This window comes from Dermacentor silvarum, chromosome 6 (genome assembly GCF_013339745.2).
Source record: "Dermacentor silvarum isolate Dsil-2018 chromosome 6, BIME_Dsil_1.4, whole genome shotgun sequence".
Lineage (NCBI taxonomy): Eukaryota > Metazoa > Arthropoda > Arachnida > Ixodida > Ixodidae > Dermacentor > Dermacentor silvarum.
This window is the reverse complement of record NC_051159.1, coordinates 92,360,240-92,378,210: the sequence shown is the minus strand read 5'-3', so window position 1 is coordinate 92,378,210 and position 17,971 is coordinate 92,360,240. Positions and strand designations below refer to the sequence as shown.

Below are 17,971 nucleotides of genomic sequence, written 5' to 3'. Positions count from 1 at the left end.
ATTGTGACCTAACGGTCTTGTTATTGCTTTGTATACATACATGTTTTTGTGTACTCTTGTTGAAAGAAAAGCAACATAAGTCATCAGAACCAACCCCTAGCTGAACATGTAACAGTGTTTCACAATAAAGACGCACACCTGAAGCCTCTTCATTGCCACTAATCATGGGCTCTTTTCTGCCGGGTGAAATATGTACTGAATACAACACACATTAGCGAAAAACATGTTCGCCATGCAGATTGTAAGCTGAGCGTACAAGCATATAGACGTACGCTGAAATATACTGGAACACTTAGATGGAAATGCCAGTGATAGGAGCAACCTGATATCAGGTATAGTGTCAACCAACGTTACGACAGATATGCTCTTTTATTGCATGACTTCTCCAAAAAAGAGAAAAGCCAAAATCGTCTTAATGAAGTTTGGGCCCATGCTTCTAGCGACACAATGAAGTGAATGCTTGTGTGCAGCACAGCTACTTAATGAAGTAAGAAGTTTGTGTGCTTCAGTTCACACAGCGCCACAAGATCTAATCACAAGTGCTACTGTTCCCATACGTCTGCCGCTATTTTAATATTCGCCTCGCACTAGCATGCTCCGCTAGAGTATACTGTAATGAGACCACGAAATAGGGAGTGTTCGTTCACCCTTTCTAGGTATTTCGCGGCCTGAGTCATCGTCCTTTGGCGTTGGTTTCTCGGCGTGTCTGGGGCAGGCAAATCACATTCACGTAGGGCTAAACAGAACTTCTATCTTCTGCCTAGGTACCCTTCTGAGAAGGGTGTACACCGTAGGTAAAAAGAAAAGGCGAGGGGAGAGTATGGGTTTAGAGGGAAGCGGGGGAACAGCAGAGATTGAAACAAGGGCTAGCGAGAACAGAGCTAGTCCTCCCGCCTCATCCACGGGGGAAAAGAGCAACCGCAACTCAGGGCGGCCCGGAGATTAAAAATAGACGAGGCCGACGGGCGCGGGCAGAACGAGTTTTGCGACTAGCGGCTGCTTCCGTTTCGCTGTACAGCAGAAAACCAGGGTAAAGCAAAGGTGTAGGTAGCGAGGGGAGCAGGCGAATGAACTGCTTCGTGTAGGGAACTACGCTTAATTGCAATGCGGGAAGAACGAACCTGCGGCGTCGTAGTACACGTTCCTCGAATACCACTGCCATCTGCACTGCACCGTGATTCGTATACACCGAGAAATTGGTTGACCCCATTGCGCGTATACGTCTGTGTCATGCATATGTCATGGCCGATCCTCGCAGGCGCCTGCGCTGGTAAGCAGGAGAAGGCGCCGAAGCAGATAACCTGCACGGTAGGCCGGGGTTGTTTGTTAGAGGCATGACTCATCTGTAGTAGTACCGGCGCACCGTCCACAAAGGAGCAGCTCCGATGCTTTATACACCTACTTACAAATTGCTGCCGCTGCTTGCTGCCACTTTTGAATCGTTTCCTTGCAGCGCAGCTACCCACCCTCTGCGGTTCCGACGGTCTTGGCTGCGTAGCGAGCGTGTATGTTACAGAGAAGCGGGGTCTGCCCCTTCACCCCGCATCTGCTTCGCAATTTGCCGAGAAACCGGTGCAGAGGGCGCGGGTCGGGGGGTCGCCACACAGTTTGCACGCTTTGTTCTCCCCTGGATGCTCCTGCTCATGTTATATTTATTCTGATTTATGGGGCCTATTACGATCTGTACATCCTCTCCTACTTGCCTCTCTCCTGTTTTCACGGCAAGCGCAGTGCAAGTTCGTCTCTACTCGTTCTTGGTTGCTCGCCCTCTCTTTCAAAGACTCGTCACCATCACGAATGTAGGTAGCAGGGTGCTCGCGTGCACGCCGCTCCCGTGCGCTCTCTGCCCTCGGGCCACGGCCTAATTCATCTTCCCGAATAAATAACTTCTGGTCGGGCAGGAAACCACAACGGACGCGACCACATCGTTTGCAGGAAGGGTTCTGGTGATTAAAACGCTGAAACCGAGAACTAGGAATGCACGGGGATGCCGGGAGCGCTCTTGTTGCCCAATGCTGGAGATTAACTTTGAATTTAAACGTTTTGACGCTGCAACTGAGAGGAAAGTCCCGAGTATACTTTTCTAAATCTGGTTCGTACGTGGGCGTGAATTAACGCGTGCCTAGATGAGTTACGGTGAAGCCGTTTCGCAGCATGCGTTGCTCACAGGCTCGCAAATTAGGAACGTTTGGTTGTTTTTCGTCTTTAAGTTTATGCCGTACTGCAAGTGCATTCCTAGAACTTTTTCCATTATGTGCAATAATGTAGTTTAAGAAACCTTTTTGTAGATTCGGTGAGGCGAGGAAACAACAGCAGTGTTAATTATGGCACTATCCTAACAACAGAATTCATTCTAGGAAATTACCATTGTTTTCCGTTGCTTTGTTAGGCGCACCGCGCGAGCTTAACAAAGCGCGGTTGCGAACTTAGTTGGCAAACTTCGTTGGGTTGAAGGATTTCTTTGGTGGGGGCCTGCATCACAGTCTCCTACTCTCTCATCGGCATTTGTGTGTGAAAGCAGGAAATCGCTGCTCAGCTCTCCAGCTGGCGCACAAGATTCAACTTGCTTGGACTAAAAAAAAAAAAATTACGAAAATACGTGCTCTTTTGTTCGCGTGCAATTATAATGCTTCTAAAACAAAGTGTGCCCTTTTAGAAGTTCAAACGAAAACCTCGTGGTCGTATGAGAGCCTCGTGAAGCATACCTCACGTCGCGTTATCATGAAAGCGCAGGTGTACATTAAATTGCTATTTTACTTTCATTTAGGAATGCGGCCGAAGCTACAGGGACAAAATAGCACTTGTTTAATTATTGTTACACGTAAAGGTTCCTATTGATATTATCAAAACATAACTTATCTAAACTTAGAAAAAAGAAGCGCACGGAAGCCAAACGTTTCAAGGAGTTGCTTATCAAAACCATTGGTTTACACAATTTGTTGAAACTCTGGATAGGTACGAAACGCCAAGTGGGATAACACACAAGCAGCGGTTTGACCATTCACCCTGTGGAAGGCGACAACATGTGGAACGATCAGACCTGTCCGCGATGTTTAACTTTTATACACTACGTCACTACTAGTTGACAATATCCAACTAAATATTAGAACTGCCTAAAGAAACCGGCTTAGTGCAGACAGCAATGTGATCGCTTTGAAATGTTTCTAAAGGTCTATGGCGTTGCCGACTGTAATTATGAGAGAAATTGGGGGGAAGATATGTTTAAAATAAATCTGATGCTCTTCGTCGGCAATTACGTAATGAGTTTAAAGGTTGAAATAGAAGCATTCACTGAAGCAATTGAGAAAGTTGGAATGCTATATTGAAAGTGCGACATTGGAATGGCGAGGAACAGAAAAGCTTAACTAAGCCGTGTGAATGAACTTTCATTTACTGTGATACTTAGAAATATACTGAGAATGGCCTAATTGTAAAGGCACGTGCACTGCAGCTTTGATCAGTGTCAGAAAACAGCTAAACAAAGTGTATTAGTGCGTTCTGAACTATCAGCGGTCGCAACTTCTACGGTAGTTAGCTCTAGTTCTTTCTGTGGTGCTCCATGAAAAAAAGAAAAGAAAACCATCGGACGCGAGTAAAAATACGGACGGGACATAAAGCCTAAAAAAAGAAATAAGAAAGGAAAAAGCATGAAAACATCAAATTTTCTTAAGGAATTGACAACTGAAACGCAATATTACAAATTTATCTGGTGTTTCCGAGACCTAGGTTCTCAGCAGCGACAAATCTTATATCATAATAAAAAATGTGGTTGATCCCTCTTATATAGGAATCGGTATAGAACACGAAAGTGAAACGTGTCTTCACAGAAGTAGTGTAATGTTTATTGCACATTGATATATAATGTCTATTGTTGTTTTGTGGCTAAAGCGCCCTTAGGCGTTGATGCACCCACGCTGACGCCTGGTGGCACGTCTCCTCCATCACGACTACCAACGTCGATGACCATGAGCAACCGTCGTGCATATGGAAGCTGCACTACGCTGCACACGCTAGCACAACGCGAAAGACGAAGCACGTAACTGACACACTAATACAACGCGCAAGACAAAGCACGTAACTGAATCGTCACCGAGTCAAATCAGCGCGTACAGCGCGTCGTAATTGCAGCCTCCGCGATCAACTTCAGAAACATTTTCAGAGCTAATTGCGGAGGCCACGCTCCGCTGTGCTGAGTACGGTGAACGCCACCTAGGTGGCGTTGGTAGTGCTTCTTGATGCCAGCGTCCCCTCGAATGCTGGCATCGAGGCGTCGTAGTGCTGAGACCACCGAAGCGTTCACTGTCGGTGCGCGTTAGTGTCATAATGCAGTACTTCTCTTTTCTGCTCGTAGGCGGCGGCACCGCCCCGAGCAAGAGCGCGGGTACACGGAGGAGTGTTAGATATATAAGGCGCGTCTGTGTAGCTCTCTGCAAATGCGTTTGTGGCGCAATGGGTTAAACGCTCGGCGATCTATCGTCGCGGACCGAGAGGTCGTGGGTTCGATTGCCAAATTTTGCATGTTTGTGGAACTTTTTCTTCTGGTTTCTTTCTTTGTATTATGTTCGTGTACATTGTAAGAACGTCACATCCGTGACGGAAATACGTCAGTGAAGTCTTGGTGGACCCCGGCATAAAACACTTTCGTGTTAATAAATGCTGCCAAAGTCTTCGTGTAGTGGTATCCTATTTTAATTGTTGCGCTGTTTTAGAATCGTAAGCATAGTAAATACATTCTTAGTCGAGTCAGCTAAAATGCTGCAATTTCACTACACTACACTGTCGAAGTGGTTCACTGCTTTCTTAGTGAATGCCTTTCAAGCTGAATTCTAAACAATAACAGTTTTTGGAGCAGCTCCCTTGCGTTTTTCTCGGAGTTTTACATAGCAAGATAGGTGAACGTCTGTTTCTTCTAAAAACGAAGCTTTTCTCTGCGAACATAGCCGGGTTTTTGTTACTGTGGATGCTGCGGCGTGGCTGCTTTCTTGCCGAATAGGCCAACCAATCACAGCAGAGGAACGCGCGCGACGTCGCCGCCGCTGGGGTCCTTGAATATAGTGAACTCTCTTATGCGAAAGCAGGGGAGGAGTGTATTCTGTAAATGTCCATCCAGTGGATTGTCCATGTCGGCCACCGCTGATTGGCCGTAACTGAACCAGTGAGGAGGGGACTGGCAGTGGGCTCTTGTTTCCTTATCGCTGTACCTCAGCCCAGCCAATCAGCACTATACCAGCAGACGAAATGGACATGTCTCCTAAGTGAACTTTTACAGGACCCCCCCCCCCCCCCCCCCCCCATCCCCCAGCTATCTTTATTATCGGCCCGTCAATCTGTCAAAGCAAGCGAATTAATTATTGGTATGTGCAGGTTGCGGTGTTCAGGTGTTGAAGGATGTAGAAAAGCTGACCGAAACTTTGAAACACAGTGATGACGCCAAACGCTACAGCCTACACTGTCGCACGCGGATGCACATCATGGTATATGCTTCTGTACAGTGGGCAGCCTACTATCGAGCGACTTATTCGCGTGCACCAACACAGCGTAATAGAAAATGAAAAAAGGCACCGAGAATGGGCAAATTTATCAATGTGCTATTTACTTCTGCGCTCTTGTTTCAGAGCCGAAACCGATATGGCGTGTTTGATGCACAAGAACACGCCAGTAAGAAATGCTGCAACAGAAATAAAGAAACACAAGCAAACATGTTTTTGCTACATCCTACTACGAAGGGATTTGGGTTGTTTGAAGCCTGGTGTGGGAAGGAACGCACTTTCCCTTTTACTATCCATTATATCGCGCTGCCATAGACACGACAGAGCTTCGTCTTCTTTTCATTTTCATTTCGTTACTGTTCCCAAACAAGTCATATCATCTTTCTTTCCAACCTGCAAATACATGAGAAAAGAAATAAAAAAAATATAGTGATTCCTAGAAGTGATGCCCGCGGATCATAAAACGACGATTGTTTGTTTATCCTCCAATATTCAAAGTTTCCGTGGGTTTGCTTTTTTGCCTGCAGTTTGCTGTACGAGTTGCGAAAGGTATCTTGTTGGGTGGCATTACTGATTCCAGGATGGCTACATGAGGGATCCCTGCGGAAATTGAGTTTTACGTACGTGCTGTGCAGACAAATGCTTTCGAAAAATTTGAAAGCTTCGTGAGCTGAAAAGTTTTGATTGTTATCAGACATTGTCTTGTTGTAAAGATTTGGAACTGTGAACACATGGTGATTGTCCCACACAGCCTTTAGAATTTTACGCTTGCGTGTCGAGCCTGTCCGTGGCAGCTTGCAATGTTGGTTGCTTTAGAGCTTTCCGCACCTTTGACAGTTATTTTTCGTGCTTCATTGTCACAGATATGTTAATTAAAGAGCCTTTACAATTGTGGGTGCCATAAACTTGCGGCTAAAGCGTTTTAACCACTGCAGCAGTAGATAACAAAGGCCCGGATCGAAGACAGGTAATTTCCGTACGAAAAGGAAGCTCATTTATTCATTCATTTATTCAATATTGTATGAGAACAGCGGTTACTACCTCAAACTTCGACAGTTTTTTTACAAATCATAGTCTATCTGGTCTCTATGCATACATATCAGCTGACCGAACTGCCTAAAGTAGTGATCATTTTCCCTTCTTCATATTATTATGTATTATCTCGTTAGTCTCTTGCGAAAGTGCTAGGGGACAAATGCTTTACTTTTTTTTCTCTTAAATTTAATCCAACGCTTTCATTGTGTTCCTAATTTCAAAGCTCCATCTCGTTCTTTTCTAGTTGCTACAATATGGCAAACCTTGTGCTCCAACAATGACTTCGAAAAGTGACTGTGGCTGTACTCGCCTCCCACTGAGCTGAAAAATAAAATAAAAGCACGGGCTTAACCCCTTCAGTCACAGCGTACATATTTGTGTGCGCGACTTATTTTCGCAATTTCTCTGCAGTGGTGGATCACGAACGTTAAGCTTATAGTAACTTGAAAATTCCGCTTACCTAATGCACCTCCATTTTATTTCTGAGTGCAATGTGTCACTATAGACGACCGCTTTGGTGAAGACACTACCGTGTTTGACGGGCTGTTCGACGTGAAGCGGTTTGGTAGCAGCTGTGAAATAACTTTTTTTCCTTTCTAGTAATGCTTGCAGCGAATAATTAAATTGTGTATGTAATTCTAGCGGTTTACTAAATTTATTTTATGAAGAAACGTGGTATGACTGACTGATCACTAAGCAGATATTCGAGAACTCTATAATTATAATGAGTCATCATAATTTTCACAAGGAGTCCTTCCACTACCTAGATTTGCTTTCAATAGAGCATGCAGTACCTTGGCATAAATATTAGTAAATTTCATACATTTATCGAAAGTCTATCATAATTCGTGACTGAAGGGAAGGGTACAATTGAAGCACATGCTAAACTTAAGTCCCTTATCTAGTGAAGCGTAAAGGCGCGCGCGTTAGGCATAACGTAGCTCGAAGCAACATAAGTTAATCGCTGTAACTATTGACCGCTTGAAGAAAGGTAACATGAGAGAGGTAACATGAGACGCTGCAAAGGTAACATGGCTTTACAATAAAAAACTGTGATGTTTCGGTTACCTAGTAGCAGTAGTAGTAGTAAAAAAACTTTATTATATACACTCCCCATATATTATATACACTTTATTATATACACTACTCCCCCAGAGGGGGTAGGAGGAATTATCACTTGTACAAAAGAAAAGATGAAAATACATTTTATGCAATTTAGAGCTGCACTCTCAGAGACATCTATAAAGAGAAGGCATCGCATGCTCCTTTAGTTTCTTCGTGACTGATCGTTTGTGGCCGACAAGAGTTATATTTAGCCCGCCGCGTAGTCTCGCTTAGCCGAAAATCGTCAATAACCGCACACATCAGTCACTCGAATACAAACGATAGCCGCCCTATTTTTCCTCTCGTCATTGCAGTGGCGTCTAGCCTCCACATCCTGCACCTGTCGGTGCCCAAATGGGTGCAGAACGGCACCGAGGACTCGGTGGTTCTGGACTGCGTGTACAACGCGAACCGCGAGGACGAGCACCTGGTGATCAAGTGGTTCCTCAACGACGACCCGCAGCCCATCTACCAGTGGATCCCCGAGCTGAACAAGCGATTCGTGTCGAGTCGCCTCAAGGACCGCATCAACCTGGACTACTCGCTCACCAACGGTAACAGCTTCACCAAGTTCCGCGCGCTCAACCTGGTGCGGCCCACCACCGAGCTGAGCGGCCGGTACTCCTGCCACGTCATGTCACTCGCGGGACAAGACTCCGAGTCCAAGCTCATGACCGTCTACGGTAGGTGGAGGCTGCGACGCAATGTGGCTTGTCTTGGCTGTCAAGCGCTTTTTACAGCGAAGCTTTATATGGCTAGGTACTGACCAAAAGTGCGTGCGTCGACAGGGTGTGTAGAAAAAAGGCCCGTCGACAGAGAAAAGAGTGGGCCGATCGCGAAGATAGTGCAATACCGGGTCGACCCGCGGCGGAGGTAGTCTACCCATCAATCCACCAATTAAAGTGGATGAAGAAGGATTGAGGTGGATTAGGGTGAATTAAGTGTGAATAAATTGATTAAGGTGGATTAAGGTGTATAAAAGATGAATAGGGTTGATTAAGGTAGATTAGGGTGCATTAAGGTGGAATAAGGTCGACTAATGTGGATTAAGGTGGCTGAAGGAGATTTAATGTGGATTAAGGAGGACTAGGGTGGGTTAAGGTGGATCAAGGTCGATGATGGTTGATGAAGGAGGATAAGGTAGAATAAGGTGGACTAAGGATTAGAGTTGATTAAGGTGATTTAGGGTGTATTAAGGTGGATTAAGGTCGACTAGGTGGATTAAGGTAAATGGAGGGGGATTAAAGTGGATTAAGGCGTATTAAAGTCGATTAAGGTGGATGAAGGAGGATTAAGGTGGATCAGGGCGTCTTTGTTTTGATGTTTAATTGCATGCATATAGTGATACATACATGATTTCGTCATTTTAGAAGAACACATAACAGCTTCGCTGGTAGTCCTTCTTCATAGAGGGGAAGGACACTAAGTTTCTTTAGAAGCCCAAAGTTATCAAGCAGTAGGCGTGCGTCACTGAGCATCGGTTTATGATTTGCGTACGCGAGTGAGCTAGTCTGTCATGCCACCTAGCTAACAAGCGAGGTTGCAGCATAATGTATCAGTGACACTTACTTATCATTGATTAAAATATCGACGAATTAATTTCATGTTTTGAGCACCTGCGCATGAGACGCCAGGTGCGAAATGTTGACTTGCGACTTGTTTTATGGTGGCTCGTGTTTCACGAAAGACGCCCAGGGCCTTAAGCGGGTATATCAAGGCCGAACACGTTTGTGAGGGTCATTATCGTTATTATGGTCGTTATTATTGTCATGTGCGGTCATTATTTGTTATGGTCATTATTACAACAACACTGCCACAGACAAAAAAAGTTCCAATGACGTTTCGTGACTTCGTGAACGCGGGTGACGCGCAAGGGTATGGGTGATATAGCGCACACGAAACTTTAGGCCCTCGGTGTTCCTCGACGTCTAGACTGTCTGCATAGCAGGTCACTTTCAAGATAGGGCTCGTGCAGCCGCGCGAGGCAGTTATCTCAAAATGAGAGTACAAAAACAAGGAAAATATTGTCATGACAACGCGCACAGAGATTTCGCACGGAAGATATCAGAAAACACAATAAATAAATTTGACCAATATCAGGTTAAGTAGTGGAAGGAGAAGGTAACATCGGAAGGCCTTATTTATCACTTGAGGATGTATTGTTGCGCGTAGCAGAAGAAGTAAATTCATTAAGGTTGAAGTTTTGTGCATCAAAAGCGTTCAGCAAGCTGGCAAGTAGGTGACGTGCCATTTGTCCTCCATAATTTGTGGGTCTGTGGGGCACAAGACATTGTTCGGGGTGCGGGCGTTATAGGTTACAGGGCGTCTCTCAAGGTTTGCAAAAGCAGATAGAAACGTTGTGTTTTGTTTTAATGCTTTTATATAGGCGAGAGCTAGCTGATAAGAAAATCTGTGAATTTCTGAGTACCAAGTTCCTTGGATTGTGGTTTTAAAGGGATATTAAGCGCACGTCGGAAATGAGGCGAGCAATTTTTTTTCTATAAAACAAAGAAATGGTTAGTGTTAGTGGCAGATGTAATATCCCAAACAAGAAAGTAATGACTGAGGTGAGTGATAAAGAAATTGTTATAGATAAGAATCTCGATAAGTGCCTCCGGCAGAGTCGGCACCATCGTTAGACAACACAAGTAATCCTTTGTAGGTATCGCGCTTCTGTGGTGTTACCCACTTTTCGGCAGCTTCCTTTACAGCCAAAACCTTTCACAAGTCAAAGCAGATTAAAAAGAAGTTTGTAGCAACATCAACTTTATATTGCAAGCTACGCATGTGTCGCACTACAAGGCATGTTGCCAACGAAATTTTGTTTAGAACAGAACGTCTGCATCTGACAAATGCAAAATATGAAAGAAATCTCTACAAATCGTTGCTTACTTTCTTGAAATGATTCATATAACGAAAAAAGAGAAGCGAATAACATGTCTGCCGAATGCATCTCGTTTACGGTGATTAAGAATTGTTGCAGCAAACAAGAATGCATTGTCGGTGTAGTTTGTTTTGCGTTTCAGATGATGAAAATTAGCGCAGCACAAGGACAACGCACACAGCCTTCCCTTCCTGCGTGCGTTGCCTTTTTGTTGCGTTAATTTTCCTCATCAGTGACGTAGTAAAGGCACTGAATAATATTGTATTTTCAAATGCAGGCCTAGTAGTTTGTTAGAGAAGCCTACGTGGTCACAATTTATACAAGCAACTTCGCGAGCATGCAACGATGCTCGAAACAAATGTTGAAAGGACAAAATGAATGCTTGAGAGCTTTACGCTGGGCTAGTTGTTCTAAGTTCAACATGCAAACAGAGCAAACGACGGGACAAGTGATACCAGCAGGACCGATGCGCTGACTATCGACTAAATTATTTTCGGAGTCGTACAAACATGAAAAGACAGATAAGCGACATACTATTAGTTCCTGATATACTGTAAGACTGTTAATAACATCTTTTGGCAGTCAGCGCTTCTGTCCTTTTCGTATCACTTGTTCCGTCGTAAGCACTGTTTGTCATTTTGAAGACGAACGTCTCTGTTGACCAAGCACGTCGACGCCGCAGAAACAATCTCTCCTGATCTTCTCAGTGGTCTCCCGAATGAGTGGGGATCACAATTTTTCACGTCTCCACGAGAGGCAAGAACGCGGGCTGCGACTCGCATGTGTCGCCGCGAAATGTGTGCAAGCTGTTTGCGAAATCAACGTGGGCGGACCAGAAAAGAACGTTGCATCGGAAATGAGCCTGTGCGGCAACGACAGTGGCTGCAAGCCGTGTAGGTGCTACAAGAGTAGTGCTAGAGGGGACGTGTTATCATGTTGCTGCACAAACGCGGCCGCCCCGTGGTTGGAAACGGCGTCCATTACTCATTGTTGCTCCATTAGAGACATATCATCAGCGTTCGCGAAACCGGGACACGCAAATCGAGCATGATTTATATATCCCCGGCTCGCTGTGAGCTACCGCAAAGCGTCATTCGAGGAGTACGCGGGGACCTATTACGCTGGAGGTGACACTTGGGCTTGGAAAAAAAAAGAAGAAAGAAATTAAACAAAAACGAAAAGGAAACAAGAAGACCAGGGCTTTTCTGTTGCCTTTTTTTTTCTTCCTGTGGAGAGGAAATCCCTATAAAAGTATGTATCAATCTTCGCGTCCTAATTGTGCGTCTCCGGTGTTTTGCCATGGAGTTGCCAGGACACATGTTGAAATTTGTTCGTAGGCTTCTTGGGAATATTCGCCTGCTTTAACGATGTTGCTGAAGGGTCGTCTATTTATGCAAGGAACATGCAGTGATGAACACTTGCAGGCTTTGTTGCGCGGACATCTTGTCGGTACTGGTGCGTAAACGCTCCTCTTCACCCTTGCTAGTTTCCGAATGCGTAACAAAACTGGGATGTCCTTCAACTGACGGGAAGAGAATTGGTGTAGTCCAAAACAAAAAAAAAAAAAAAAAAAAAAGGGGAAGGTCACTACTCCGCGCACAAGAACTCTCACTTATTCTTGTCTAGCTGCCTTTCTGACAAAAGGGTAATTGAAAAAAATGGCATTTTTGTAATTCTACCGGAATTTTCAGCGGAATACGTCATCATATCATATTTTTGTTTGTCGGGCACGTCATAGGGAGCAGCAGTACCTGGAAGTAAGTTATGTGAAGGGAAATTCCGAACGAACTCTTTAATGTTGAGTGTTTCGACGTTGTCGCTGTTGGGAAATTATTAGCTGGTGAATACGTATAAGTAAAAAATAATTCTGTTCGCACCATAATGTTTTTACAGAACTTATGGTGTTACTTATTATCAATGCGACCCGCAAAGGGTGAAAACAGTTACACATAATTGTAGTGCATTTTAATCTACCGATGTTACTACCATGACACGTGAATCACATTCTATCTTAGAAAAGCGTAACGAGCAGCCATAGGCTCCTCGTCTATATCCGCTTCATTAGTCCTAACTTCGAAATACCAAGAAAATACAAACGCTCATCGCGTACTTCATTTACCTGCGCCCATCTAACTTCAGATGCTACTTTGAGTAAGCTTGAGCGCCGATCCTCCGTTGCACTCCCTGCCCAAATAAGTTTCTCACGGGTGAAGCTTTGCTCTTTCTGTCGCATTCGGCTCCCTTTCGACTCGAAAAGTGCGTACCTATGGACAGTGCAGCGCTTACTGCCATGCGGCTAGCGCGCGTTTCCCGCTCTCCTCTCCCGCCGGTGGCATGCGCGAAATGGCGTTCAGAGTAATTAGCAGCAGGAGCCAGGTATTCATTAAAGAAGCGCCGTTCGGTGGTGCAGCAGCTCCGGCTGCTGATTCCCAATGGCTTATTAGCAATGCGTTCAAAGTCCAGGAGAGCGGTGAAGGAAAGAAGGGGTCCTGCGCAAAATCGAGCTTGCCTCATTGCGTCTCTTTACGCAAAGTACCAGCCTCAAAAAGTAAGGGGGGGGGGGGAAGAAAAAAGCAGGGCAAGGTAAAGGGTGGATGGAGGAGTCATCTGCTCACATTCGTAGAACGCCCAGCGCATGGTGCGAATGCATTGAATAACCTTCGATGCACCTGGCAGTACTAATCCAGGAACGTAATGAACTTCTTCTAACGACATTGCGTATGGCTTAGCCGCGCTGCATCCAAGCGTTAGAGAGGGAAGGCTGAAGGGCGCCAAGTCTCCGAACTTTGCTAACTGTCTTTAACTCATTAAATATCAGTGATTTACGTATAAATGATGGAGAATTTGGGAACCTTTTTATTGCTGTACCCTACGAAGGGGGATGGTAAAGTCGATCCCTGAAGCTGAGGTTATCTAATAAAAGAAAATGTTAGATTGAAATGGGGGCCGAAGTGGGATAAGCCCGGAGCTTGATCAGTAAGAACCATTAGGTAGCAGGGGATAGTACGGTAAGCAATAATCCTCCATTGAGAAATAAGCCGTCAGGGAGCTGCTTCATTTCAGAACATAAACCATCTATCAGATTAGCGAGCACCATGTTGAGGAAAAGATCGGCTACGTTCGTTGCTTCCTGAAGACTCCGTATTTTTCTACACAGCTACAACTATTGCGTAAGATTAACGGCGCCGTACTTTATGCCTGCAGGCACTGTGCTTCTATAGCTACTACGCGCTGCGCTGGGTAGTGGTGAAGTCTAGTGGATCGTTAAACGCGAATAAATTATGTTTGGACGCAAGAAGATCAGTGACCTGCCGTGGTAGCGTAGTGGCTTTGGTTTGGCCCTTATTAGCTAAGCCCGAGTGCGCGGGATCGAATCCAGGCCGTGGCGACTGCATTTTGATGGGGGCGATATGCAAAAGCGTTTGTGTACCGTGCATTTGGTGCTTTTACAAGAACCAGAGGTAGTCAAAATTATTCCGGAGTCCCCCAATACTGTAAATCACAAGCTGGTTTTGGCACGTAAAACCCCAGAAATATTTTTTTAAAGATCTATGGTCATATTGTTACGGGGATAACGTACCAGAAAAGGTTCCCGCGTCTTGTGGGTGCAAAAGAATCACAGGAGCCGGTGGCTTCTGCACCGTCGGCACTTCACTGGTCATCGCGGAGCAACCAAGACGGCGACCGCTTCGAAGTTCCGTGCTTGGTTGATGGAGCCGGCACGTTGACAGGTTTACCCAGCACCTCCACCAAAAGATGTTACGGGGATAACGTTTATTTAGGGAGTATTGCTATATCCAGGGTTTGGACAAGCAGCGGCGACGGATGCAAAAGGCTGTCGCGCGCCTCTGGCCACTTCGTCGCCGTCGTCTTCGTCCGACCGACAGTAGCAGCCCCTTCACTGTCTCTGTGGCACTATTCACAAAACACCTGAATTATAATTGGAATATGACTTTGGCGAATGCCTTAGAAATCATTTTGTGATGTTTATTTTTAATGATACAGCTGGGGTGGCACTTGTGAATCGCAAAATCAGCGAATAAGAGAAATATGAAGGAAGTTTTCCGAGCCAGGGTTTGTATTTACAATGTGACATTATCCGATGAGATAGTACAAATAAATAAAAATAAAGACATTCTGCATTCGTAATAGCGCATGGCTATGACAGCATAGGATATGGCAAACTTCAAGCCGTCTTGACGGAAGCAGCGCACTGTGACTCCGACATTTGCCATATTGTTACCTTTGCGAAGTATTCCTTATCTGTGAATCAACTAATTTGTGTTTAGCGGGCTACTTTTCAGCTACTTGATTCATGTAATTTTTGGTAGAACAGTCGATTGGTTTCAGACCACCATGAATAGAAAAGACACAGCATGACGCAGCAGGCTCGAGAAACAAAAAGGCGTGGCTCTAGCGAACAAGCATACAGCAAAGCGGGATAGCAGGTTCCTGAGCTAGCAAGCGGATCGCGTCTTGGGCTAAACAGCGAAAGCCTACGCAAATGTTGCACGAAGAAGGTCGTACGACAACATACGAGTTGTTTTGTTGGCGTAGCGTTCCGCTGTTTTTCTATTTTTCCCAAGAAGCCACGCTTAGGCGTCCTTCAGCGTTCAGCCTCCGCGCTCACACTTCACTGAAACACTTTGGGTATTTTGTTTTCAACCGCAGCTCCTCCCAAGAGGTTCGACTTCACTTTCGAGCGGGTGTCGGCGCATGTGACGAACCTGTCGTGCGAAGTGGATGGCGTGTTCCCACAACCGACGTTGTTCCTGTACCAGAGCAGCGGCCGGGACCCCGTGTCGCGACCCGTGGCCTCGGCACCAGCGAGACTGGCTCCTCCAACCCCCGCCGAAGGCGCTGCGGGCTACCACGTGCGCCTGACGTATGCGCTGGACAGCCGCACGCTGGACGCGTCCGGTCACGTGGAGTACGTGTTCGAGTGTGTGCTTGCCATTCCGGAGACCAACTTTAGGCAGCAGCGGCGGCTAGAGTTTGAACCCGGTAAGGAATGCACTGTAAGAAACAAGGAATATTCGAGTAATAACTCCACAACAGAGATTGCGGAACCATCAACGATGCAACATGCTTTCTTCATGGGGCCACGTCCTAAATAGAGCCCAGTCATAGGGGCTTATTATGCTAAATAAAGCGGGTGAAATGACGAGTCTTGTCATATCTGGTTATAGCACATTATTCCACTAGTTTTCTACCGTGTGAGAAAAAGCACAGGAAAATGTATGCGCTAATATCGCTCACGACTTTGTCAGATGAACCGCTTATGCCTATTTGTATTGCTTATGCTGTAGATTTAAACTGAATTCAAATTTCTTTGAGGGCTGTCTTAACGCAAATGGGGAAGGGGTTTTAATGAGTTTGGCATTCGTTGCGAGCTAACTGCGATTTATTGTCACTGTTTAACTATTTTCGTAGGCCGATCCCGAAGTTTGTGGAGTAAAACACAGCGGTAAACGTCGCGTGGTGGTACGGTGCCCCTAGGCGGGGGTACCGATGGTACCGCTAGGACTGGTGGTAAGGGGTGCGTTCTCGCATTATTCCCTCTGGAAAACCAGCGTTTTGAGACGCTGTCGTCAGCAGCCTAGACAAATCGCTAGCTAGCTAGCTAGCTAGCTAGCTAGCTAGCTAGCTAGCTAGATAGATAGATAGAAAGTATAGTTGAAGTAGGCTAAGAATCCTAATCGCATTAAAGCGAAAGCACGTATTCTTTTGCAGACTCCGTGTTCCAACAACTAGAATCACGCAATTTTCGTGGACCTAATGACGCAAATCTATGGCTCCTCCTGAAATTTTGCCATTTTCACACGTGGAGTAATGGTGAGGTTATGGTTCAGTGCCGCAAATATCTACCGGCATAGTGCCACCAATGAGATATTACGTTTTGCATGACCTGTAGGTATAAAGAATAGGTAAAGGAGACGCAGGAAGTTTACCTAGCCCTGTGTACGATTGGCTACCGTAAATTGGAGGAGTGGGGGGGGGGGGGGGGGAAGAAAGCAAAATGCGAAGAGGAGGAGAAGCGACAGACTTCAGGTACGCTGGAGACGCAGAAGAACTGCAATGTTCATCACTGACTCGCAGAGGGTCACTCAGTCTTGATGACTTGAGAAAACTGCAGAAATTCTCATATGGCATGCAAAGTCTCCAAATACTCAGTAGTCATTATTCATGGAAGTGTAAATGCACATTTTGAAGTTCGAAGCAGCACTTTAACATACTTCATTATAATACGAAAACCCGCTCTAAAATTTTCGTGTTACTTTTCATTTCCATCCTAACAGCACGAAGTGAAGTATTTATCTAAAAATGCATTAATAAAAAAGAAAATTCGAACCAGAGAGGGCTCACGTGCATGGTCTAAAGTGAGTGAAAGAGGATTGATAAGGGAAAGGGTTCAACCTGAAAGTAAATATTTGTGTTGCGAGAGAAGTAGGAACCATCTGACGTGCTTTTCAACTCGGCTGCTGTGCTTAAGTATAAATGAAAAAAAAAAAAAAAACTGGAAGCCCTCGACAAATACATGTTAGTATTTTTTGTATAATTGCGCTGTAGCTTGCTTCTGATACAACAAGAGCAACGAAAACACGGTTGTTAACAGCCCTGAAGAAGCTTGAGGACAGGATCTAACAACTCGTCCAAGTGTTGTTGCACCAGTCTATTTGCTATTTATTTGTAGGGCCACGTCCCCATTGCCAAAGGTGCCGCTTCTTGTTTGAACAAGCGGCGCAGTACTTTTGAAAAGAGAAATAAAAAAATTGACCCACCATCACGGCCCGGCGAAAGTGGATGTCCAGCGAAACCGTTGTAAAACCACCACTAACACTGCTGCATGCAATGCATAATTTATGGTTCGGATGCTTGTTTTGGACTTGCTGTATGGGTGATTTCAATGAATGTGTGCACTGTTTGCTTAACTTTGTTGAGCGCTTGTAGCGTATGCCTTACGGCAGTATGAGCGATTGCATGTTTTGCTTGGTAATGGTGGTATGAGTCATAGCTTATGGGTGTAGGAGCCATTGCTGATGATGACAGATGGTTGTTTTGAGCTTGTTGTTTATTGAAACGTACGCTGTTCTGTACGTATATATATGTGATTCCAATTATTCTATGCACTGTCCGCTTCAATTTACTGAGTGCTTGTAGCCTCTGGATAATGAGGGGGATGAGCGATTGCATTTTTCGCATGCTTAGGGGGTATTAGCTATTGCTGATGATGATGACTTCTGCTAAAGTACGGACTCGAAAAATACCGACCACTGAGGGGCTAACAGCTTCGCTGTAAAAGAAATACTGACGATAATTCGCCTTCCTTAGGTTTTGGGGACATGTTCAGAGGTTAGAGAAATGAAAATGAAAGCGTCAACTTTTTTTCTCGGGTCACCGAAAGGAGCGCGGCTTTCTTCATTATCAATTTTTGTTGTAGGTGAGCACAGATAACGCT

General features: G+C 45.2%; 1 protein-coding gene across 1 annotated transcript in view; it reads left to right on the top strand.

Annotated features, from left to right (window-relative positions):
• LOC119455707 (uncharacterized) overlaps positions 1 to 17,971 on the top strand; it is a 123,665-nt gene that overhangs the window by 89,196 nt on the left and 16,498 nt on the right. Inside the window, exons 2-3 of the mRNA XM_037717131.2 lie at positions 7,943 to 8,311; positions 15,184 to 15,516. Coding sequence (XP_037573059.1) covers positions 7,943 to 8,311; positions 15,184 to 15,516 — 702 coding nt within the window. The remainder of the gene's footprint in view (positions 1 to 7,942; positions 8,312 to 15,183; positions 15,517 to 17,971) is intronic.